Source organism: Ahaetulla prasina, chromosome 3, assembly GCF_028640845.1.
Source record: "Ahaetulla prasina isolate Xishuangbanna chromosome 3, ASM2864084v1, whole genome shotgun sequence".
Classification (NCBI taxonomy): Eukaryota; Metazoa; Chordata; class Lepidosauria; order Squamata; family Colubridae; genus Ahaetulla; species Ahaetulla prasina.
In genome coordinates this window covers 213,556,767-213,581,118 of record NC_080541.1, presented here as the reverse complement: position 1 = coordinate 213,581,118, position 24,352 = coordinate 213,556,767, and the positions used below count along the sequence as shown (strand labels likewise).

The 24,352-nt window shown below is 42.4% G+C and overlaps 1 protein-coding gene and 1 long non-coding RNA gene across 3 annotated transcripts in view; one reads left to right on the top strand and one right to left on the bottom strand.

Moving 5' to 3' along the window:
* GNAS (GNAS complex locus) overlaps positions 1-24,352 on the bottom strand; it is a 234,030-nt gene that overhangs the window by 8,548 nt on the left and 201,130 nt on the right. For both annotated transcript variants that reach the window (XM_058177622.1, XM_058177623.1), the window contains exon 6: positions 1,869-1,923. In XM_058177622.1, the coding sequence (XP_058033605.1) occupies positions 1,869-1,923 (55 nt within the window). The remainder of the gene's footprint in view (positions 1-1,868; positions 1,924-24,352) is intronic.
* On the top strand, positions 3,354-22,802 carry LOC131195589 (uncharacterized). Its single transcript, XR_009154484.1, has 3 exons — positions 3,354-10,210; positions 22,352-22,416; positions 22,512-22,802. It is a non-coding gene; the product is annotated as an uncharacterized LOC131195589 (long non-coding RNA).

The window sequence follows — 24,352 nt, the reverse complement described above, 5'->3', positions numbered from 1 at the left end:
TTTTTATACATTTCATATTAGTTCTTTTCTTTGTTAGCTTCATTTTCAAGCTCAATTTCATGCACATCTTAATCACAATGTGTACTTTTTAAAAGAAAATATTCAGAAATACATCACTGATTATGGAGAAAGGACTTTGGGGTCATTTTTCCCTACTTTTTCCCTACATACTCTCATTTTTAATTAGAACTCCACTCACTTCAGGCAACTCCACTCACTTCATGGCATAGGGCCGGGTTACTTACGGGACTGTCTGCTGCCACCGAATGCCTCCCACCGACCCGTGCGCTCTCACAGAGAGGGACTCCTCAGGGTGCCGTCGGCTAGGCAGTGCCGACTGGCGACACCCAGGGGAAGGGCCTTTTCTGTGGGGGCTCCCACCCTCTGGAACAGGCTTCCCCAGGACTTCGTCAACTTCCTGACCTTGGACCTTCCGCGAGCTTAAGACACATCTATTCATTTGCGCAGGACTGGACTAGGGTTTTAAATTTTTAAATGATTAAATTTTAGCTTGGGTTTTAAATTGGGTTTTATTATTTATATCTTATTTTAAATATTTGGCCTTTATAATAAGTTTTTTAGTTGAATGTTTTTATTCTGTACATTTGTGTGTTTTTATATGGCTGTACACCGCCCTGAGTCCTTAGGGAGATAGGGCGATATAGAAATACGAATAAATAAACAACTAAATAAATTTGGAAAATCTCACATAAGGGCATTCTATACTACAATGCAAAGTAGAGGCTCAGAAAATGAAGAGAATATGCAGGACAGAACACAAGGAAGATACAATCTCAGGACTATGTGAAGCTATGGATTTTATTCTAAAATGTATTCTAGAACGCATAGGGACATGAATAGGGAACCTGCTAGAAAACATGGGAGGAGACCGAAAAAGAGATTAGTGGAAGAAGGTGGATACTCTCAATCACAATAGAAACATGTGTTATTGGAAAACCTTAAGGGCCACTTTGGGGACAGATCACCTTTGATAAGGTCTACCTATCTATGTGGTTGCAAGAGCGGACACTGATTTGATGGCACTTAATTACCGTATATACTCGAATATAAGCCGATCCGAGTATAAGCCGAGGTCCCCAATTTTACCCCAAAAACTGGGGTAAACTGGGGACTCGAGTATAAGCCGAGGGTGGGAAATGAGGCACCTACCGGTTGGGGAAACCCTCCCTCCCTCAGCTGAGAAGGCTGGCGGCTCCCCCGCCCCGCCCTCTCACTGCACCGGCAGGGCTTCCCCGCGCCGTCCGGTAAAATGTGAAAAAAAGAAAAAGAAAAAAAACTCGAGTATAAGCCGTATATACTCGAGTATAAGCCGAGGGGCTTAAAAAAAAAAAAAACTCGAGTATAAGCCGTATAGACCCGAGTATAAGCCGAGGGGACGTTTTTCAGCACAAAAAACGTGCTGAAAAACTCGGCTTATACTCGAGTATATACGGTAACCAATGTACCCACCCCAAATCACAAACCTCCAATTCTTTAAAATAGCCACACCTTTTTTAGGATCAAATGGCAGCCACAGATGACAAACAACTTGGATTTAGCTCTTTTAAAGAGCTGCAGAGGGAAGTCACATCTACATTCCCATGAGTTCTGAAGCACCTGTATGAACAGAATCTGAAGTGCTGCATAGTTCTATGCAGTTTAAACTTTAAAACTCGCCACCTTGAATTGAGACTTGGAATAGGCTGGTGAGTACTTGTGATCACGCAAGTTACTTGTGGTAGGTCTAATTACTTTGTTCCAGACACTACTAACCCAATGCTACTTTCAGGTTTTGAACAGAAGAAATCTACAAACAAAAGTATTTTGAAGAAACATAACTTCATCTTCTAAAAAGACATTTTACTTACCTGGTCAGACGGTGTATATTCATTTTGCTTGACTATGTCAATCTTGTCTAGGAAACTAGAGGAAGAAAATATTTTCACTGATAAATTTAGACAAGAAAATAACCATTTTTTTGTAATTTTAAAAAGAGTCCATATTGAAAAGCCTATGGCAGGACTACAACTCACAACCCTCCAGTTTCTAGATTATTGTAAATAAGTAATTAAGTTTACTTTTGTAACCCTGTCCATATAGCATAGCACAAAACGCAAAGAAAACATAGCCCTGTGCCTTTAATCACTACAGGTAGACCTCAACTTTTGATGTAAGTGGGACCTGGATTTCCACTGCTAAGCAAGCTGTGAGTTGTGCTTGATTTTAAAAACTTTTTTGCCATGATTTTTAAATGAGTTACTGCAGTTGTTAAGTGAATCATGCAGACATTAAGTGAATCTGGCTTCCTCCTCCCCCGCACTGACTTTGCTTGTCTGAAGCACAGACCAGGAATATCTCAAATGGCGATCACATGACCCTGGGATGCTGCAACCATCATAAATATATGCTGGTTGCCAAGGAGCCAGATGTTGACTTTGTGACCAGTTGTAAGTCACTTTGTTTGGTGCCATTGTAAATTTGAACCCTTGGTAAACAAATGGTTGTAAGTCAAGGACTACATCTGCATTGATCTGGCTCTCATCCCGATTACAGGAAGCCTGAAGAAACTGCTTGTTCAAACTAATCCAAAATAACATTTAAGAATACTGCAAGGTAAGCAGAATAAGGATGGTGTTCCTGGTTCATTCTATCAATTGACTCCATATTGAATCACTCCAGAAGAAGATATTTTATCAAGAGCCGGGACCGTTGCCCCAAATCTCTTCATGATTTTTGAACTTGGGAGCTTAAAGGAGTGGCATTTGCATAAGAATACAGGGTAGCAAAAATGCAGAACAACAAATAATAAATCACCATTATTTATGCCAATTAGTAGATGTCTACAAGCCAAGTATCCATGTGTCTGCTTTGTCACCTTGCTTCTACTGTAATGGCTGAAGAGATGCTTACAACTTTACACAGAGAGAATAAGTAGTCTAATGGACAAGATGCAGGACTTACACCGTAAGCAATTTGAAACAAAAGAATAAAGTAATATTTTGTTCATATGGCATCCAATTATAAACAAATATCCTGTCAGCTCTTCATTAATCACATTCATTTTTTTCAGCTCCAGATTGCCTCAAAATACTGTAAATTTATTGCCCAGATTTGCTTTCTTGCAAGCTCTGGAGGTAACTACTTCCTATTTATTAATACAAATATAAATTAGAAGGAAGCTAATGGGGGTCTGTCCAGCAACGCCACCCCCTCCCCATTGAATCTTAGAGCAGGGGTCTGCAAACTTGGCTCTTTTAAGACTTGTGGACTTCAACTCCCAGAGTTCCTCAGCCAGCAAAGTTGGCTGACGAACTCCAGGAGTTGAAGTCCACAAGTCTTAAAAGAGCCAAGTTTGCAGACCCCTGTCCTAGAGGAATTACACTGTTTTAGATTCCTCTTATGCATTTTGAAGATCCATGCCATATTCGGTTTGGCTCCAGCACATCAGACTCAATGTGTAGCCAGAAGACATGAGTAATGAGGGAATTTTTAGTTTATGTGCAGTTCTCGGGTGCTACAAATCCTCCCTGAACTTTCAGGCACCGATGAAAGACAGCTTAACATAGTAGCTTCAGAGAGAGAGATTGGCATATGTACTGTATAAGAGGAATCTATGGAAAAATGAAGTTTCCTGAGTAGCTTCTTGGAACTGTACACAGCCTGAATAATATCTAGACCGTGTCACAACAGATACAGCAATTGTCTGAATATGGAAACAGCACACTGGGGTTGGCAATAATTCATATATAGGTAATCCTCTACTTATAACCATTCTTTTGTGACTGTATGAAGTTACAACAGCACTGAAAAAAGGGACTTATGACAGATTTTCACCACTGCAACATCCCCGTGGTCACATGATCAAAATTCAGTCACTTGGCAACTGGCATGTATTTATGACGGTTGCAGTGTCCCAGGATCATGTGATCACCTTTTGCAAACTTCTGACAACGAAGTCAATGGGGAAGCCCAGTTCACTTAACAACCAGGTGACTAACTTAAGTGCAGCTATTCACTTAACGATTGTGGCAAGAAAAGCTGTAAAATGGGGCAAAACTCACTTAACAACTGTATTGCTTAGCAAAGAAAATGTTGGGCTCAATTGTGGTCGTAAGTTGAGGACTACCTATAGAAAGATGGTGCCTCTTGGCAAAAAAATAATAATGGTTAAATGGCCAACATCTCTCAAGATTGTCAAATTTTTAATCTTGGAAGACGCTGATACATGGACCACAGTGCAAAAATATGCAAAGGTGCCTTCTCATTCTTGATTTATATTTAGCAAGCATCTTTGTTTTCTTCCTTTAATTTTTATCGTATTTATACAAAAAGGTATGGACCCAATAAATCTCATATTTGTTTTTCTATCCATCTATCTTGCTGAGGCAAGGTTGGCTCAGCCTTCCATCCTTCCGAGGTTGGTAAAATGAGGACCCAGCTCATTGGGGGCCATATGCTGACTCTGTAAACTGCTTAGAGAAAGCTGTAAAGCACTATGAAGCGGTATATAAGTCTAAGCGCTATTGCTAATAATGCATCTGGACTTAAACAGTAAGAGAAGAAAAATAGGGGTAATTTGTTGATCTATAAAATTGTAGCAATATATATTCGTTAAAGTACAATCAAAAATATAACAATGCAATGACAAATAACTGACTTCAACTACAATACTGTAGGAATCATATGAAGCTTATTTCTAAAATTTCAGATTGAAATTGCATGGTATTATGCCTGCTTTTTCAGAAGCAAATCCTAGGGAATTCAGCGAAACCTCCTCTTGTATGTCAGCCTGTGTAATGTTGCTATCTTAGCTTTAAAACAATACTTTTGATTTCTGGAATCTCTAAATGACTGTTCCTTCATATTTACAAGCCCATCAGTTAACCAGCAAGACTTTTTTATCACCAACACCTTGTACCAATGCCTTTATTCCTGAATTGAATGTCCTGGAAATCATGCCAAATTTGGGGGGGTGGGGTGTAGGGAGACTATATCTTTTTCTGATTCTCCAATTCACTTATTAATTTACAATGAGAGAGAGAGACAGGGAGGGAGGGAGGGAGGGAGGGAGGGAAGGAAGGAAGGAAGGAAGGAAGGAAGGAAGGAAGGAAGGAAAGAAAGAAGAAAGAAAGAAAGAAAGAGAGCACAGCTTAGATGTAACAGCAGGTGGCAGCACCTAGCCAACTTTTGCTGATGTCGAAAAATCAGAGAAGGGTTGGACCTGGATAGTGCATAGATGAGAGGACATCAAAAAATGCCAGAGGTGAACTCTATGCTTGGATGTAATAGGACTCATGAAGAGGGCAATAGAAGAAAGCAAGCCATTTCCATGTTGCTCCAGATGCCCCTAAAATCAAGCAGACTCACACTTGATCAAGAGCAACCTTGCTTTAGAATTTATAGAAACAGGATTTCTATGGATGACTGCTGGGTGGCACTACATGAATAAACCAAGCCCAAATTAAAACTACTCCTCAAATGTCATTATGTGACTATCTCTACAAAGATCAGAATAGTGCAAACCAGGGTATTTTCTATTACAATTTATGGACATTAAAGTTGGGCTTTGAAGAAACAGGCACTGACACTTTCTGAACATTGGGGTTAGAATATAGAATAACAGAGTTGGAAGGGGCCTTGGAGGTCTTCTAATCCAACCCCCTGCCCAGGCAGGAAACCCTACACCACTGCACACAAATGGTTATCCAACGTTTCTTAAAAAATTCCAGTGTTGGAGCATTCACAACTTCTGCAGGCAAGCTGTTCCACTTATTAATTGTTATAACTGCTTGGACAAGACACATTGTGGATCAAATGAAACGAATCAACCCAGAATTCTCACTTGATCAGGTTCAAATTATCGTACATTACATGAAGGCTCCTGGAAAAGGCTCTAATGCTGGGAAAGGTGGAAGGAAAGAGAAGAGGGGGCAATACGCTGGCTCTGTAAACTGCTTAGAGGGCTCTGTAAACTGCTTAGAGGGCTCTGTAAACTGCTTAGAGAAGGCTGTAAAGCACTGTGAAGCGTTATATAAGTCTAAGTGCTATTGCTATCAGCAGCAGTACAGTACTGATGAGTGCACCATTGGAAGACCAGGTTAGGATAGTTTGTCAAGGAGAAAATCAATCTATGTAGTTGCTAGAAGCCGAAAATGACTTGATGGCATAGTCAACCAATCAATCATTTAATCCAGAGATGGGGAACGATGGCCTTTTATAACTTGTGGACTTCAACTTGTGGACTTCAATTTCCCAGCCAGCCATGCTGTCTTAGAGCAGGGGTAGCAAATTATGGCCTTTTATGACCTGTGGACTTCAACTTCTGGAAGTTGAAGTCCACAAGTCATAAAGGGGCCATTGTTCCCCACCTCCGATTCAATCAATCCATCAAATCAATTGACAAATATTTCTGGGGAAGCCGGGTAGATAATTTTTAAGTAGAGAAGCAAAACCGGCAAATAGCAATGAACTCTGCTAAAATACGGCAATTATTACGGGCTGAAGGGCTATGCTTGGTGCCATTTCAGCTTTGCTAGTTCAAACATAACAATCATTGCTGGTCTGCTTTTTTCACAAGACTGCAAATTCAATATTTATTTCTAGCAATCGCCTTAAAATATTGTTTTTTTGCTACTCATGCCAATGGGTTCGGATACACTGGCACCGTTTAAGAGAACGTACAAGAAATTTCCAAATAGCGAAGTAGGAAAAAAAAAAAAGAGGCAAAACTGTTCTGCAGTTGTTTATGCAGACTATTTTTAGGCTTGTGATTTCCTTGAAAAACACCAACTACTCAGGCCAGGCAGCAGAGCACGCCGTTGAATGTGGTCTTCCATGGCTACATGCATGCTAGGTAAAACAGGTCAGAATGCCATAAATATGCCTTCTTTCCCAAAAAAACATTTCAACCTTCCTGCATTTAAAAGTAAAACTTTCAGAGAAAAACCCTGTCCTTGTGAATAGTTACCAAGGAAGACCATTATTTGGCAAACAATACTGTATTTTCTTTTTAGAAAGATCTGGGGGAGAAGGAAGTGCAGGCTGTAAATATCAAACAGTGCTTAAACAATAGAGACTGAATTTGGGGGGAGGGGGGGAGACAGAGGGGAGAAAATGGTGGGATAAAAGAAGAACAACCCTACCCGCATGCAGAAAAGGGGAGGGAAGGTTTCCAAGAACAACTATCCAGGTGCAATTTAGCGTGCTGAAGTGCAACTCTCAAATTGCAGAAAGTTTGTGTGTGTGTGTGTGTGTGTGTGTGTGTGTGTGTGTGTGTGTGTGCCGCTTTAAAAAATCCTTTTACAGCATTATTGGAATCAGTTTCTAAGATTATTAGGACCTCTCAATACTATCAAATTATCTTGGGGAAAATTTAAGGAAAAATGTTAATGTGTACCTTGATTATACAGGGTTAAAATAAAAAAAATCCTTTATATATACTTTTCTTTTTGCATATAATGCTGAAGGAGAGTTACATCAGCACAATGCATCTTTTGTTTGATTGCTTTGATGTCGGTAAAGTTTTGCATGTCATGATACAGCCAGGATTTAAATCAGCTTCTAAATTTCATCTTTCACACTTTTCAATCAGATTATCATCTGAAGTCAATTTTGTGGCCTATTATATTTCAGGGGCTTGTCTTCCCCAATTTCAAAGACCACCTTTTCTTATTGGATGGAAAACCCCCCCCAAAGAAGTATAAGTTTAGAAGAGACCTGGAAATATTTTAAATATGTTCAATTAAGAGTATAGAACTACTGTATACTTCTTTACCAATGTTCCAGCTTTGAAACAATAAAATCTGCTGGTTTTCTTCAGCAGCAAAAGTTTTTATTTACAGGTTGTACTTTTGATTCCTAACAACAATATATTATACTATAATTTTTTTAAAACAGAACATTAATATTTGGATTACTAGGAGGAAGATTCACCAATGTCCAGTGAGAAAGGGGAAAAAAACCATTAAAGAAGTTTAAAAAACTTTTAACTCCCTTGGCATCAACCTACTTTTTTCCCAATGCTGGAAATGCGAGGAAAAACACAAGTCTCATTTTAACATGAATGTACTTTTCATGTTAAGAAAAAAGAACAACCAACCAGACAATTTGCCAATCCTTTCCACAAAGTCATTTCAATTTTTAATATTTGTGCCCTACCAAAACAATAACAGACTCATAATATTTCTCAGTATCTGTATGAAATACTTTTTGTTCTAAAAGGCAATAAAAATTGTATCTTATCAGATAACGGAGAAAAAACTAGTTTGATTTCTGCCGATATTTGTCATATGAATACAAACAAAATTATAATTCCTGTAATCCAAAACTGGAAGTCCAACTGCTGATTAGTCAGAAAGTAAAACTAAAATCCTTTGGAAACAAGAAAACCAGCTTCTATTTAACTCCTCCAGGGAAGTACCACCAGCTGTTTTGAGGACATTGGTTCTCCTGTTCGATTACTCTGTTATGAAGAAAGCTTTTCTCCCCTAAAACAAAAAGCTGTTTTCCTAAAATTTACAATTCCTGCATTCTGTGATTATAGAGAACAATTCTTCAAATTACATTTATTTTCTGAATTTGAAGAATGCTATCAAATCTCTCAATCTTCTTTTCTCAAGGTTTAAGCATATTTAGTGCCCACTATTTCATCTTACTGTATTTTTTTTTGTATATTACTGTTTTTGAACTTACTCCAGTTGATTTGCAGATCCTTAACAACCTGCTATTTTCTGTGGCTAATTGTTGTAGTAAATAAATACTCTTTGTTTTCCCCTCCAACAGGCAATTTTGAAGATGAGGGTCAGCACACCAAAGGTGAGACAAAACCTGCCATTTCAGCTAGAACTGTGGAGTATAGGTGTCACCAAGTCCACAAAAACGTAAACATTTCACATTTCTTCTCAAGTTTCTTATTCTCAAATCCCAATACCTAGACATACTGATTTTTAACTCTCGCAGAATGTGCGGGGACAAAGTTTAGTCTGGGCCAGTCCCTATCTCTCAGCCCAACTCGCCTCACAGGGTTGCCCTTGTGAGGCAGATAGGAAAGGGGGAAAGAGTATAATACTTTCACCACCTTGAGTTATTCATAAAAAAGAGTTAAAGTGGGATTTTTTTTTAAAAAAAAATCAACCTAAAATAAAAATAAACAACAAGACAGAAGAGGTAACTTTTAAAAAAAGCAACACGGCAACGGCCCCCTCTAAAATCCTTAGTCGAAATGTATTTAAAATAAGCTTGTTTCGCCTCAGTAAGAAGGAAAAGCTGTGAAAAGATTAAAAGATTTTAAAATGTAAATTGGATGTAGCATGAACATAACGTACATACATCCAAAAGCATTTGCCTCGCCCCGTAGCAAATCTCAAATTCTTAAAATGAAACCAAATGACTACGAATCAACTGGCTGCAGCTTTGCTTTTTGACCTCCTGTTCCAAGCACATAATCTATTATCTCAACAACCCATGCACAGCCCTGTGAGGTAAGGGTACGCATTTATTTTATATTGCCATGTGCCGGCAGGCAGGAAAGCTAACGCTGAGTGCAGAATGATCTGCCACATATTTTGAGCTGGAGGTGATTATTTGAACAGGAGATTTCCCGACTCGGTGTCCTAGACACACACTGCGTGACACCCGCACTCTCTCACAAAATAGTCACACAGTTTAAAATATTTAGAAAGATGGGAATACACTGTTAAACTGAAATAGCTGCCCAACTCTTAAAAAAACCACAAATGAAGTTTATAGTAAATCATTGTAACTAGCTAAAATTATCCTCTATATTTAGAGTTCGGAGATGAATCACTTTCTTCTGCTTCTTAATAAACTGGCACACGGAAAGAGAATGTTACACACCAATTCTGAAACTCACTGGGGCAGTATTAAAATATTCTTCGATTAAAAAGCTAGTTGTTTTGTATTTTATTTTAAAAATGGATTTACTTGCAGCTTGGGAGTAAAAACTAAAACGCATTCTGAACACTGTCTGAAAACGTAGTAGATCCAAACTGTCTCATTACGTAAATGAAATAGATGTGTGGGACTTGCAGGAATAGGAGAAAAGTGGGTGCAATATTTTTTTTTTAAAAAAAAGCAGTTTTCACAAATAAATTGGCTTTAATTACAGGGTCACAGGATAGCATTCCAACCACTTGGAGGCAGAGAGGCACTACTGCTCAAAATTTCAAGCAAACAGCAAGACAACAGCAAAGTATGATTTTTCTATTTATTGAAAACCAATTTTTCTTTATTGTTTTGCATCAAGTACACATTAGAAAGAGAAAAAAAACCCCAAGCTTACTGAATGTGATGTTGGCCCTCTTTATCATAAAATGTAGGGTTGGGGACCGAGGTCAGGATGGCGGGGGGGGGGGGAAGAGAAGAAATATAACTGGGGGTGCTGGAGAATTCTTCAACAAGAACACCAGGTTTTGCATAATTACTCTTTCCTTAAAAATTCAAGATTCAATGGGCGCACTGGAAAAAATTCAACCTGCACTTTTAAATACACTTGGGGTGCAAACCAGAAAAGCAAATCAAGTAGCAAGCAAGCCAGCGAAACAGCAGACAGAAGGCGGCGGCAACAAGAGAAAAGGAAAGTCTATTTAAAGACGCGATAGATGTCTTTCTTTTTTCTCTTTCAGCCTGTCTAAAGTTAGTCTGGCTTAGAAGATGCACCAACTTTCCCAATCAGTTTTACATTACAGCACAAGTCCAGAAATAGCTCCCAGCCGCCTTGGCCTCTAGCACGGTTGCCATGACAATGGAACCACAGTTCTATAAATAGATCATCAGCACCAAATCTTGTGAGGCACATCTGGAAAGGGGCCAGGCGAGTCCCAGCTTGACAAATAAAAATAGGCTCCGGCAGTTGGAAAGGTACAATGCATCTCTCCACTCGTAGACTAAGATAATCAGAGCTGGACGGAGAAAGAACCCTGATTGCTTTTTAATGCAGGATCGGGTTTATAGTAGGGTTATAAAAACACGAAGGCTCCATTATTCACATAAAAGCCGCAGTTAGGCGTTTACATTCTTTGCTTTAAAGATTTCCCTCTCCCCTCCCTCTTCCCTTCCCTTCCCTTCCCTTCCCCCACTTGCAGTCTGTGGCAAACTGTGTCATTTCGAGACTTGGAACAGTGCAATTTCTTCCCTATGGGGGAGGGTGTATGAAACACACACACACACACACACACACACACACACACACACGTACGTGCGCGAAACCCAAGTTCCTCTTCTAGGTTTCAGTGACAGGATTGCATTTCTGCTTGTCTGCAATCGAGAACCCATTTTACAGAAAATACTGTCATTTTGCATAGAAAAAAAAATAAAGTATGATGTGGAATTCTTAAAAAGGGATATTAATTTTACATTCTCCCTACATATCCTACCAGAAAATTCAAATAGCTTTAATACTTGATTTAACCTCAAGGTGCTTTTTCAAGAGGCAACTGGACTTTCTGGTTTTTCGTTGAAGACGTTTTGCATCTCATCCAAGAAGCTTCTTCAGCTCTGGCTGGATGTTGGGGAATGGAAGGATTTATACTCCTCTTTGTGGAACCAAATATAGTTATATATTTGAACATCCACCATCACCACCATCATCCTTGTTTAGCAAGATGAAAATCAGTGAGTCTCCCATCTCTGCCTTTCCCTTATTTTAATTAAAACCAGCACACCAACTAACTGTGACAAACCAGTTTGTAACCATGGGCTGTAAACCTGTCATGTTTCAATGAACCATTGTTAACAGTGATGATGATTTAGGGTTCAGTCAATATTGTGTACTGTGATCACTCAAAAAGCAGAAACAGAAGGATTTTTTAAATCTCTTGTGGTCATCAGAGCACAGGAAAACAGGAAGTGCATAAAAACATCATTTGCTAGTATCGTTTCTAAAACTTTTGATGTGTCACACATCACAGAAACTCATTTTCATAACTGAATGCTATACTCAAAGTTCAATTCATTCATAATATTGGAGAAATGTTCTATTTTTTAACCCAAGTTTTCTTTGGTCAATCAATTAAAAAAGTACAATTTAGAAACCACTTTCAAATGCATATCTATCTATCTATCTATCTATCTATCTATCTATCTATCTATCTATCTATCTATCTATCTATCTATCTATCTATCTAAAATGTAACCACTGTTGGAAGAAATGTCCATCTGGGTTCGGTTCCAAGTGGGAAGAAATACACTGGAAACATGGAAACTGCTTGGAAAGATGGTTTAATGGTGGACAGGACCACATGGTTTTAGGTCCTAGGCAAAAAGAGCACATGGGTGAGAGAGGGAGAGAGATTTATACCCTCGGTTGGGCTTTGAACTTGCTTCCTGTTCCTGTGGCAAGAAATGTATCCTGATTGGTTGTCAGACTCCCATGTGGCCATGCATGGGTAACTTTGTAGGTTGTTTTGAGTCGCATGCTTGGTTGAATCTTGCTGGGTGATGTAATCTTCCCAGGTGCCATGTGGTGAGATGGATACAGGGCTAATCCTATTATGTCCTAAGGGTGAAGGTCTTTTGTTTTACAGATAAGCTGGCCCAGTCTTTTGTCTTGTAGATATGTTGGCACCAGTCTTTCTAGGACTATTAGCAAAGGGGGGGGGCTGCTTTTCAAGAGCATGTTTCTCCTTTTCTCATCCAGGGAGGTATAATATTCTGCCTTTTTAATATTTCCTAGAATATTTCATTCTTCTAGGAGAAGGGTGGGTGCTAATTTTCTATACCGTTATATTCATTAATACAACTAAATTGGTATACCGTATATACTCGAGTATAAGCCGAGTTTTTCAGCACGTTTTTTGTGCTGAAACGTCCCTCGCTTATACTCGGATCGGCTTATACTCGAGGTTTTTTTTTTTTTAAGCCTCGGCTTATACTCGGGTCTATACGGCTTATACTCGAGTTTTTTCTTCTTTTTCACATTTTACCGAAGGAAGCCCTGCGGTGCAGTGAGAGGCGGGCGGGGAGCCGCCAGCCTTCTCAGCTGAGGGAGGAGGCTTTCCCAACCGGTGGTGCCTCATTTCCACCCTTTCTAGGACTATTAGCAAAGGGGGGGGGCTGCTTTTCAAGAGCATGTTTCTCCTTTTCTCATCCAGGGAGGTATAATATTCTGCCTTTTTAATATTTCCTAGAATATTTCATTCTTCTAGGAGAAGGGTGGGTGCTAATTTTCTATACCGTTATATTCATTAATACAACTAAATTGGTATACGTATATACTCGAGTTTTTTCTTCTTTTTCACATTTTGCGGTGCAGTGAGAGGCGGGCGGGGAGCCGCCAGCCTTCTCAGCTGAGGGAGGAGGCTTTCCCAACGGTAGGTGCCTCATTTCCCACCCTCGGCTTATACTCGAGTCCCCAGTTTACCCCAGTTTTTGGGGTAAAATTGGGGACCTCGGCTTATACTCGGATCGGCTTATATTCGAGTATATACGGTAATTTTCAAGTTAGTCATCCTAAATAATCTCGAGTCAAGGTGGCTGTAATTAAACCACTATACATATTGATTAAATAGCCCAGTTTCAGTTATCTTTACGATTGAAATTGCCATAAAATTAGGTTCCTATATATGTTCTTCCAGCTATAGTAGCGAAATAATAACCTGAAAGAAAACAATAACTTTAAAAAAATGCTAAACATAATTAGGACTGCAGATGAAATAAAACTACAGGAAGGAAGGAAGGAAGGAAGGAAGGAAGGAAGGAAGGAAGGAAGGAAGGAAGGAAGGAAGGAAGGAAGGAAGGAAGGAAGGAAGGAAGGAAGGAAGTCTCCTTGAAAATACCAGAAAGTAATGAATGCAGGTGTTCCATACAAATCTGTCCATCAGAATCCTTCAGTTCCTTACATGGATATTTTCATTTATAAAAATTGTATATTTAAGTTTCCTTTACAGTCAAACTTACATGAGAGTCTTCATAAATTCTCACTCCCAACTATGTACAATTTTGTCAAAGAAACAATGTGTATTTCAACTTGCATATAGTATCTTGGAAAATTTTACACTGTAATATACTGGTTATATATGCATTTAAAATTTCCATTTGTTCATGCTGAATAGAACCTAACATACCCAACTTCGAAGAGTTTAAGGCCCTAAAATTGCTGCCAAGTTCCATTTAGAATGGGCGTTGGCTTACCTGAGACGCCCCTTCTTGGAGAGGGGGAAACGGTAGTCAGGTCTGGGAATTCCTCGTCTGCTGAAGGACCGAGTCTACCGATTTTGCTTGAAAGCCCCGCCTCCTGCTGTCACTCTCCAGCTTTTTGGCGAGGGAATTGATGCAGACTGACGTGTCGCATTGTAACGAGAAAGAATTAGTGCTCTCCCACCCCGATGTCCCGGGTGGGCCTCTTGGAAGGGTGGGGCGGACTGCCGTTTCCCCCTTTCCAAGAAGGGGGGCATCAGGTAAGTCAACCCCCATTCTCTATGTCGAGGGAAACAGCAGTGAGGTCTGGGACATACCAAAGCTTGATGTTCTATAGGGAGGGAGAAGGCCGACAATGCTCCGTTGGTTCCTGGTGGATGGCCTGCAGTACCCTCCGTCCGAATGCAGTGTCAGCGGACACATAGGAGTCAGTTTATAGTGGCATATGAGCGGTAGGTAGGGTAGACCAGGCCGCTGATGTTCCCGCACTTCTTGTGGAGTGAGCCGTAATATGGTGGGGCACTGGAAGTACCTGCCGCTTGTATGCAGTGACAATGGTAGCCCAGATCCACCGTGCCAAGACTGTCTTGGTAACCCTAGCCCCAATAGAGGAAGGTTGGAAAGAAATGAATAAAGCTTCCGTTTTACACATTGATGAGGTGCGACTGATATAGATCTTTAGAGCATGATGAACTTTTAGGGTGTGCCAAACATATTCTCGATGATGCTGGGGATCCGGACAAAATTTGGGAGCACAATTTCTTGCGTGCAATGGAACAGTGTGTTGACCTTAGTGAGGAAGGTCGGATCGAGACGGAAGATCACCCTGTCCTGATGAAACATGCACAGATCCTGACGGATCGAGAGTGCTGACAGTTCGGATACCCTGTGGGCCGAGGTGATGGCAATCAGAAAGGAAACCTTGAAGGAAAGAAATCAAAGAGAAGCCTCCCTCAGAGGCTCGAAGGGCGTCTTGGTGAGGGCAGACAGAACCTTATTCAGCTTCCAAGATGGGAACCGGTGGACCACGGGCGGCCTGAGGTTGGAGGCGCCGCGGAGAAAGTCTCAGAGTAAAGGATTCCTGGACAGGGAATCCGATGAACCACAGGTAAGGATTGAAGAGAGGGCAGCTAGTTGTCGTCACAGAGTGTTTGGAGCAAGACCAGAATCAAAGCCGTCCTGGAGAAACTCCAGGAGGTGCCTGATGAAGGCAGAAGTAGCCACCCTGCCACGGGCATCGCACCAGGACACAAATGTATGCCAGGTTGCCTCATATATATGAGTGGTGGAGCCTCTGTGGGCTGCTTGAATAGCGGGGATGACTCTGGAGGGAATGTTGGCCCGTGTTAAGAAGAGCCCCTCAACCTCCAAACAGTTAGATACAGCCACTGGGGGTCTGGGTGTTGAAGAGGCCCCTGATGCAGTGTCACCCTGTCTTCTGGGATCCTCCACGGGTCCGCCATGGAGAGGATCAGTAGGTCGGCAAACCAAGGCCTTCTGGGCCAATATGGTGCCACCAGGAGCAATTCCGCTTGTTCCTCCAGGAGCTTCCGGATTACCCTGGGTATAAGCGGTAGGGAGGAAACGGTAGTCAGGTCTGGGAATTCCTCGTCTGCTGAAGGACCGAGTCTACCGATTTTGCTTGAAAGCCCCGCCTCCTGCTGTCACTCTCCAGCTTTTTGGCGAGGGAATTGATGCAGACTGACGTGTCGCATTGTAACGAGAAAGAATTAGTGCTCTCCCACCCCGATGTCCCGGGTGGGCCTCTTGGAAGGGTGGGGCGGACTGCCGTTTCCCCCTTTCCAAGAAGGGGGGCATCAGGTAAGTCAACGCCCATTCTCTATGTCGAGGGAAACAGCAGTGAGGTCTGGGACATACCAAAGCTTGATGTTCTATAGGGAGGGAGAAGGCCGACAATGCTCCGTTGGTTCCTGGTGGATGGCCTGCAGTACCCTCCGTCCGAATGCAGTGTCAGCGGACACATAGGAGTCCAGTTTATAGTGGCATATGAACGGTAGGTAGGGTAGACCAGGCCGCTGATGTTGCCGCACTTCTTGTGGAGTGAGCCGTAATATGGTGGGGCACTGGAAGTACCTGCCGCTTGTATGCGGTGACAATGGTAGCCCAGATCCACCGTGCCAAGACTGTCTTGGTAACCCTAGCCCCAATAGAGGAAGGTTGGAAAGAAATGAATAAAGCTTCCGTTTTACAGATTGATGAGGTGCGACTGATATAGATCTTTAGAGCACGATGAATCTCAAGGATGTGCCAAACATATTCTCGATGTTGCTGGGGATCCGGACAAAATTTGGGAGCACAATTTCTTGCGTGCAATCGAACAGTGTGTTGACCTTAGTGAGGAAGGTCGGATCGAGACGGAAGATCACCCTGTCCTGATGAAACATGCACAGATCCTGACGGATCAAGAGTGCTGACAGTTCGGATACCCTGTGGGCCGAGGTGATGGCAATCAGAAAGGAAACCTTGAAGGAAAGAAATCAAAGAGAAGCCTCCCTCAGAGGCTCGAAGGGCGTCTTGGTGAGGGCAGACAGAACCTTATTCAGCTTCCAAGATGGGAACCGGTGGACCACGGGCGGCCTGAGGTTGGAGGCGCCACGGAGAAAGTCTCAGAGTAAAGGATTCCTGGACAGGGAATCCGATGAACCACAGGTAAGGATTGAAGAGAGGGCAGCTAGTTGTCGTCACAGAGTGTTTGGAGCAAGACCAGAATCAAAGCCGTCCTGGAGAAACTCCAGGAGGTGCCTGATGAAGGCAGAAGTAGCCACCCTGCCACGGGCGTCGCACCAGGACACAAATGTATGCCAGGTTGCCTCATATATATGAGTGGTGGAGCCTCTGTGGGCTGCTTGAATAGTGGGGATGACTCTGGAGGGAATGTTGGCCCGTGTTAAGAAGAGCCCCTCAACTTCCAAACAGTTAGATACAGCCACTGGGGGTCTGGGTGTTGAAGAGGCCCCTGATGCAGTGTCACCCTGTCTTCTGGGATCCTCCACGGGTCCGCCATGGAGAGGATCAGTAGGTCGGCAAACCAAGGCCTTCTGGGCCAATATGGTGCCACTAGGAGCAATTCCGCTTGTTCCTCCAGGAGCTTCCGGATTACCCTGGGTATAAGCGGTAGGGGAGGGAAAGCGTAAAGGAGACCCCAAGGCCATCTGCTGCGGAGGGCATCTACCGCTTCTGCTCCGTGTGACGGGAACCGGGTGAAAAACCTCAGTACCTGGTGGTTGTCCGCCAATGAGAAGAGGTCCACCAGAGGTTTGCCAAATCGAGAGGAAAGCTTGGTGAAGAGGGTCGGAGCGAGGGACCATTCTGACTGGTCGATTGTGTTGCGGTGAGAGAGTCTGCACGGACGTTGGAGATCCCCGAAATGTGAGCCGCTTTCAAGAATCGAAGATGCAATTCCGCCCAGTGATCGAGGTGGAGGGCCTCCCGAAGGAGGGCTCGAGAGTCCGTGCCGCCCATGTGATTCACGTGGGCCTTCGCTGTGATGTTGTCCGTGAGGACTAAAATGTCGTGACCAGACACGTGGTGGGAAAAAGCGTGCAGGGCCAAGAAGATCGCCCGAAGCTCCAAAAAATTGATGTTGTGGTGGGAGTTGCGGTCTGACCATTGGCCCTGTGCCGGATAGGGTCCTAGGTGTGCCCCCCAACCGAAGAGACTGGCGTCCGTGGTGAGGGTCATTCAGGAAGGTTCCTGGAAGTATTCTTTCGAGATGGCATCGGAAGTCCACCAAGTCAGTGAAGTCCGAACGTCCGGAGGGAGAATGACTCGAGCGAGGGAGGAGCTGAGGCGTCTCCACTGATGTGGGAGCAGGAACCACTGAAGGGGCCTGGTATGGAGACAAGACCAGGAAACAATGTCGTAGGTAAAGACCATTTTTCCTAAAAGTTGGGACAACTGCAATAAGGAGGTAGGTCCCACCCGCTGACAGTGAGTCACCAGAGCCGAAAGGCTGGCTTGTCGCTCCTGTGATAAGAAGACTATAGACTGACCCATGTCAATCTCCGGCCCCAAGTGGACAATAAGGGTTGAGGGAACCAAGTGGCTTTTGGCCCAATTTACCGAAAAACCATGATCCTGTAGGATCTGAATAGTGGTAGAGACATCCCTGATGGCCGATTCCACTGAAGATGACATAATTAGGATGTCATCTAAATAAGCTTGAAGTCTGATGGGAGTTCTGCGAATATGGGCAAGCAATACTGACAAGATCTTGGCAAAGACCCGAGGGGCTGAGGACAGTCCAAAGGGCAAGGCCCTATACTGATAGTGCTTGCCGCCGTAGCAAAAGCATAGGAATTTACGGTGGGCCGGGAGGATGGGAATATGGAGGTAAGCCTCCTTCAAGTCAATAGATGAGAGGAGGTCCCCTGGGCGAATGCACTCCAGGATGGTACGGAGGGAGTGCATCTTGAACCAGCGATAGGCAATGTGCTGGTTCAAAGCCTTCAGATCTAGGATAGCTCTCCAGCCCCCTGACGATTTGCGTACTATGAATAGACGGGAATAAAACCCATGCCCTTGTTCATCTGTCGGAACAGGCTGAATGGCCCGTATGGAAACAAGATGTTGAATGGCTAAAGCCACCAGTGACCTGTTTGCGGGATCACGGGAAATCGGGCAATGTATGAAAATCATTGGGGGTGTGTGTGTGTGGAGAGAAATTCAAGGGAAAGGCCATAACGAATGGTATTTCTGACCCAGAGATCAGAGGTAGATGACACCCACTGGGCATATAAATAAGTTAGACGCGCCCCAATGGAAGACTCAGGCCGGGCGTCACTTGGAGTGTATAAACGCTCTGCCCCTTCCCCCCCAGAAGGGTTTGCAGATGGGGAAACTGGAGACTGCTCTGACCTGCCCGTCGCGCTGTTGACCCGCTCTGGCAGGAAAATAGCACTGGGTGTGCGATGGAAACGCTCCAGAATCTGTGTTCCGAAATGGCTGCAGGCAAAAATAAGGATGGTGACGAAGTTCTCCCCATCTGGAAAGGGACGAAGCACCTTCCTCTTGTCTCTAGTCTCGACGACAATGGGGTCCAGAGAAGCCCCGAAGAGATTGGTCCCTGAGAAGGGGGATGACGCCAGTCGCCATTTGCTTCTGTTGTCCGCTTGCCAGTGTCGCAACCAGAGGAGTCTTCTGGACGACACCGCAGAACCGATGGCTTTGCCAAGAATCTGGCCGCATTGAGGGTGGCATTGGCTGAGAACTCCAATGCGGCCACGATTTTATTCAAGTCCTGATGCGATCTGACATCTGACGAGGGAATTCTGCCTTGAAGCTGTTTGAACCACAGCAATGATGCTCGGTTAAAAAACGAGGCCGCCGTGGAAGCTTGGATTGACCAAGCAGCTGCCTGGTGGCCTTTGACAAGGATACATTCCGCTTGTTTATCTTCTGGATGGAGAGATTCATCCGCAGGTCTGGTGAGGTGTGATGATGCTGTGAGGGCAACGACAGGGGAGTCAACCGATGGGATCTGTAGTAGCTGGTCCAGCTCAGGAGCGACATTATAGAACCATTTGTCGAGGGCGTTTGAGTTGGAGCCAGAGCCCGGAAATTGCCACTGCCATTGCACCACATCTAGAAAAAGCTTAGGAGCCGGAATGACTTCTGACACAACTGTGGGCTCAGCAAATAAGGTGCCAGTGGGATTCTGATCGGCTGGGACGGCAGCTTGAGTTGATGGGGTCAGTCTGGTGGAAGTCTGGGCTTTGAATAGAAGTGACCTGAAGAGGTGTGGCTTAAAAAGGCCAACAAAGGAAGGTTGGTCCGGGGCCAGACCTTCATTGTCAGAGAGTGCCACCTCTCTTGAAAAATCGTCGTCTGAGATGGAATCCTCAGAATCTGGGGAATGATCTCTATGCTGATCCAATCTGGTCCCTTGAAAATCAGCCATATCCAGTTCAAGGAGACGCCCCCTGGAGTGTGATGTGTGAGGCTCGGCCATAGAAGGCCGTTGTTGAAAGCATTGTGCCACCCCTTGCTGAATTGCCTCCAACATCATTATTCAAAAGGACTAAAGTAGCTGAAAGATAGGCTATTTTGGTGGGTTAGATAAGGTATCCTCCTGTGGAGTGGCCGTAACTGGCCGATAGACTGCAGGGGGCGAAGTAGCAGAGAAACCTCAGGCTGAACCTGAAATTCTGACTCAGACAAGGCCCTGAACAAGGGTGCAGCCTCTGGCAAGGGAGGCAAAACCACTGGGCGATCTGGAGACTAAGAACCTGAGTCTGGAACTGGGGTTGGCTGGCGATCTGGGCTCCTGGCTGGAACGGGATGGGCCATGGCTGACTTGCCAGCTTTTAACAAGGCCTTGTCAATGGCATTTTCAAGGGCCTTGTGGCGACGTTCTTCCGCCTTTGAGCCCCTAGGTTTCTTAGATTGGGGAGGGTTAGAACGTTCCCTAGAGGCCCAGTGTGAGGGAGCCCGTGAGGGACCTTCTCCCGGGTCACAAAGATGGTGGCCATCTTCCCTGGTTTTAGAGTCCTGAGCCTGTAGAGAACGACTGGCGTCCGCCATTTTGTTCTCTCTCACTTTCCCGCCAAAACCTCGCTTCACATGGCAAAGGAAAAAAAATTCAGTTTAAGCGGTGAAAACCGTGACTTACAGAGCTGTTGATGGCACAGTGCTCCTCCGGTGGTCTGTTCCACACCCTCGATAGCCAGGGAAGGAGCTGATCGCTAGCTGAAAGGCGTCACAGCAATTTCGGGGAAGTCGGGAATCAGCCAAGGCATTTCGATAAGACCGCTAGCCGAATGGCTTCAATCACGGTCAAAAGGGGCTGAATCTGGAACCGTAAGGGTGGAAAGTCCTGGCTCCGAGTGAAGTGAGCCCCGGTGGTTGCTAGCCCGAAGGCTTCAAATGCGACGTGTGGGAAGCTGAAACAGCTTGGCGGCAAGTAAAGCAGCTGCTGAGTGATGGAAAGCAGGAGCCGCTCGCCCGTTGCAATGATCGGCAATGGGCCCTCTGGGAGCATGTCAGGGCAAGCTCGTGGTCGCTTCCTAGGACGATTGCCAGTCGGCAATTAATGCCCAATGACTGGCCCTCAGCGGGTTCAGGCTAAAACCCTTCGCACCGATAGCTAAAATGCCTCAATCCAAATCCTGAGGGAAAAAGGAGAAGAGTGCTGAACGACATGTCCGATCCTAGCAGGACCGAGTCGAAAAGCTGGAGATTGACAGCAGGAGGTGGGGCTTTCAAGCAAAATCACCAGACTTGGTCCTTCAGCAGACAAGAGGAATTCCCAGACCTGACTGCCGTTTCCCCCAACATAGAGAAAAAGAAGTATACAATCAGAAGCAGCTTTTCAGTTAAAAAACGCTATAGAAATACCTATCCTGCAAATAGATTTCTTATTAGAATATATGCAAATGAAAAAGTATGCAAAAAAACTCTCAGCCTGTTCAGTGCTCATTCTGGTCCAATCTAAATGATAACTGTTAAATTTAACTCTACAATAGCTATATTTATGCAGAGAACAAAACCTTCTGCTCATGTCTAAATTATTCTTTTTTTTTACTCACCTTTCAACTACAATGAGCGTAATACTATTATGGATTTAACAGTTTTACTTCTTCAACATTAGGTTTTTGCAATCTGTTTAAGCAATCAATTATTAGCATAATAACTAAACCAAAAACATTTCACTAATTGCAGCAGGAAAATGAGATAATACTGTATTAATACCAATAGTTGAATTCTGAGAAAACTTTCCTAATGAAGAGACCAGCATTCCCCCGCCCCTCCTCAAATGCTGCATTCATAACTTTCTGAAAACTACTGGAGTCTTCAAAAGCAATTTGCCATATCCTGTTTCCAAAAGCAGAAAAGAAAACTAAAAAGCCTATTAAAACCCAGCTAAGTGTACTTCTCTGAATTGAGACTGCAGACAGCAAAAGGTGACGAACTTTAGCAATTCCATTTTCTTTTGCAAAACAGCTTGAAAGACCAAATAGAAAACCTGCTTCCAAGCTGATTTCAACAAAGGGAATATATAAGGTGCCAAGTGCCAGTAAATTAACAGAAGCAGCTCTAATGTAGTACTTTGCACTTCTTAGTACATTATGCATGTACCTTATGTTATGGGTTTTTTGTGTGTGCACTAGTCGCTTCCCTGTTGCCTAATTTAACCTGAATGCTGATCTTAAAAATTTATCTCACACATTTTCAGCAGGTTTCTTACTGTAAACGTTGCAATACTCAATCACCTAAGTGAGAACCTATCTCTGAAGCAACTGAGTAAGTGGTTTCATTGTTTTCTTAAGACTGTTTAGATTTCAGTAGCCTTGCTTCAATACTGTAACTAAAATGGTTTCCATGTTCCATTAATTAAGGAGTTTGCTCAACAAAGGATTCTGAAAAGGAAAAATCAAACTCCTTGAAAAAAAAATGGTAAAAAAAAGTTAAAACGACAACTGAACCAAGTATATTGGATTCTGACAGCAAACAGAGAGATTCAAACAGGTTCCAGTTTTTAATTAAGGTGAGAAAGTGTCGAAGGTGTAAATTACAGATAAACTCAATACTCACATACAGTCTTGCATTTATCAGTATGTGAATATAAAGAACTATTTTATTTTATTTTTACAAAAAAATCAACTTGGAAAAAAAAGGAAACTATTTAACTCCAAGATATATATAGTTAGTTAGATAGATGATAGATAGATAGATAGATAGATAGATAGATAGATAGATAGATAGATAGATAGATAGATAGATAGATAGATAGATAGATAGATAGATAGATAGATAGATAAATAAATAATCTAAATCTATAAGAAATGTCATGTGTATGTATTTTTACTCATAATTAACCAGAATAGTAATAATATAAAATTGAAGTTTAATCTCATGGGAGCTATTGCAAGGTTCAACTTCGCCTTCTTAATCTGGAGATTCCTGGTTTCTCTGTGGAATTTGCCATACAAAATGCTGGCTCTCTAAAGTATTATTTACCTGGATGTATCCTACAAATAGATCATAGCTGTCTAAATAAAATAAAATAAAATAACCTAATGTTTGCCAATTAAATCATTTTTAGACTGTATTAATAAATGTAAGAAAGGGCCAGATCAGAAAACGTCATATTTGGTTTATGAAAACTGAACCGACTCCTGAAGATTTATCATGATTTTTTACAGATATATTATTGTTAGTATAATTATTAAGACATTGAAAAATTGCAAAGAATTACTCAGGTCTGATCCTTTCGATGCAGTTTTTTCTTCAATTTAACAATCACATCAAAAAACAAATTACAACTTAAATTCCAGGTGTTGACCTACATTTCAAGTAAAAGTAAAATTCAACAAAGACAAATCCTTCATGACAAGATTTCTAATTCTTGTCCGAGGTAACTGTTGTTTTATGTTGCTGTGATCACCATGTTGGAAAGTTTAAAATACTATAAAATGCATTTATTTCTGCTCTCCTCAGAGATATGCCGTTGCTTTTAGTTTAAGAAATTGAAGAAATTTCTGCAACTGAGGTGTTCACAAATTAATTAGTGTAATATGCTATATCTCAAACATAAAGTTAGATTTCATTGGGCAAGTATGTCAGTTAGTGAAACAATTAAACTTCATGGAAAACCTGAAACCAAATTCATGAATAAGTGGAACTGGAACACAGTATACATAAATATTTTGAAAAATCAAATGGTGGTACATTATTTAGTTTACTTTTTATGATCCTTTTAGGGAACACTGTTTCACATACAATGAGAATCCTTATAAGTTCAAACGTCTACAGAAGTCCTGGCCAGAAAACTTTCTATACTATTCAAAACAGATGCTATCTCAAGATACAGATTTGGTTTATAAATAGTTCTTTAGCAATCTTTCCTGAAAAACATTGGACTATTAATAGATGATTTAATCACAATTAATTTAATGAATTGTGAAGAATTTGGAGATAGCAATTAGCTTGGTAGCAAGGTACTAGCTTTCGTACCTAGTGACAGAAAATATGATAAGGCTAGAAACCCATGGTAAGAGTGTGCAAGGAGAGAAGTCAGCAGCATATAATTACTGTTTAGAATAGAGACAGCCATTTTAGAAAAATTGTCCCAATTGTCTCTACTGCAAGCCAGTATTAGTTCAGAGATATAGAAGGTCAAAATATGTCAAGACACAACATGGACTAACCCTCAACGATGAGTCACAAGAAGTAAAGA